General features: G+C 37.6%; 1 protein-coding gene across 1 annotated transcript; it reads right to left on the reverse strand.

The window, feature by feature from the left end:
• Window positions 1-125: 125 nt before the first annotated feature.
• On the reverse strand, window positions 126-495 carry LOC105557106 (the record flags this gene model as incomplete). Its single annotated transcript, XM_012004259.1, has 1 exon — window positions 126-495. A coding segment is annotated over one exon (370 nt), but the record flags the coding sequence as incomplete, so codon positions are not given.
• Window positions 496-1,545: the final 1,050 nt, after the last annotated feature.

The raw sequence follows: 1,545 nt of genomic DNA on the forward strand, positions 1-1,545 counted from the left end.
AAGGCCGTATAGTCTGGGTGCTGAGCTGTCGCTGGGGATCAGGTATTTCGTGCTTAGCGGAGGGAGGTTCGCCTTTTTGATCAGGGAGGAGGTTTTCTTCTCTACGCTAGTGGTTGGATCGCGTTTTAGTTTTTTTTGTAGACTTGGGCGTCGGATAGCAAGGTGTTGACTTTGTTGTGATAGTCTCTTTTGTCCATCACCACTGTTGCGTTGCCTTTGTCCGCCGGTAGGATGAGGATGTCGTCATTCTGTCTTAGGCTCCGAAGCGCTAGTCGTTCTTCCCTGTTAATGTTTTGGGTGGGAGGTTTGGCTTTTCGGAGGATCTGGACTGACTGCTGTCTGATGTTGTTTCCTGCTTCAGGTGGGAGTTGGAAGATGGCGGTTTTTATTTGGCTGATGATCTCTTCTGTCGGGATCCTGGAGGGGGTGACTGCAAAGTTGTGTCCTTTGGCAAGGATGGCTGTTTCGGCGGGTGAAAGGGTCTGACTACTAACCCTAGTAGCAATTTACATTGAACCAATATTGGAAAAAAATGAATATCCAATGTTAAACATTGGTTATGTATTGCTGCTCCAATATTGGTTAAATATTGTAAAGTGGATATCGCCTGTTATTAAGCCAATATATCTAATGCAATATTGGGCTACTATTGTTTGATAATATTGGACCAATATTACATAATAATATTTACCCAATTTTATACATTGAATATTAATCGCATCCTAATGTAACGCTCATTTCTGCTAGCAATTAGGCGCGAAAAATTATCTAGCGGCTACCTAAAAACCCATAACTCTTACTTATCTAGCCGGGGTTAGATAGTGAAGAACTTGCAAAACAAAAAAAATAAAAAAAAATTTTTATTTGTTAAGATATTTTTATTCTCTCTACATCAGTAGTAGTACCTTCTAATTTCTTAATGTTATCTTATACTTAAAATATCGTATGTGAAAAATTTGTTTTACCACTGCTGGATTCGAACCTGGGATCATCAGCTCTTCAGTCTTCTATCTTGTGTCCTCGGCCACTCATATTCTTGTATAATTAAGATGAAAGTTATATCTTATATAAATGATTTCGTCATAATACATAATACATGTATATTATATAACGCGAAAACTAAATATTTAAGTGTCAGGAGAATAATCGACTGTAATTTGTTAATTTCTGGAACCTCAAACGTTTTAAAATCTCATTGTAAACGCCGCGTCAGGTTATATGTTGGCTTTATATTAGGAAATATTGGCCAATGTAAACGCAATGCCGTTAGTACTTCTTAAAACGCAATATTGACAGTACATTGGCATGAATTCCCCACCAAATATTGGTGATATATTGGGAAATAATGGCCAACGCAATTCCCATGTTCATCCAATATTCTATAAATATTGACGAGTAAAATTGGCAGTACATTGGCATGTATTCATGCCCAATATTGCGTTTACATTGGGAAATATTGGCGAATGGAAACGCAATACCGTATAAATCTTGAAACGTAATATTGGTAGTACATTGGCATTAATTCGACAACAAATATTGGCGTAA

This window comes from Vollenhovia emeryi, unplaced genomic scaffold (assembly GCF_000949405.1).
Source record: "Vollenhovia emeryi isolate VEMERY1.0 unplaced genomic scaffold, V.emery_V1.0 DF948120.1, whole genome shotgun sequence".
NCBI classification, from domain to species: domain Eukaryota; kingdom Metazoa; phylum Arthropoda; class Insecta; order Hymenoptera; family Formicidae; genus Vollenhovia; species Vollenhovia emeryi.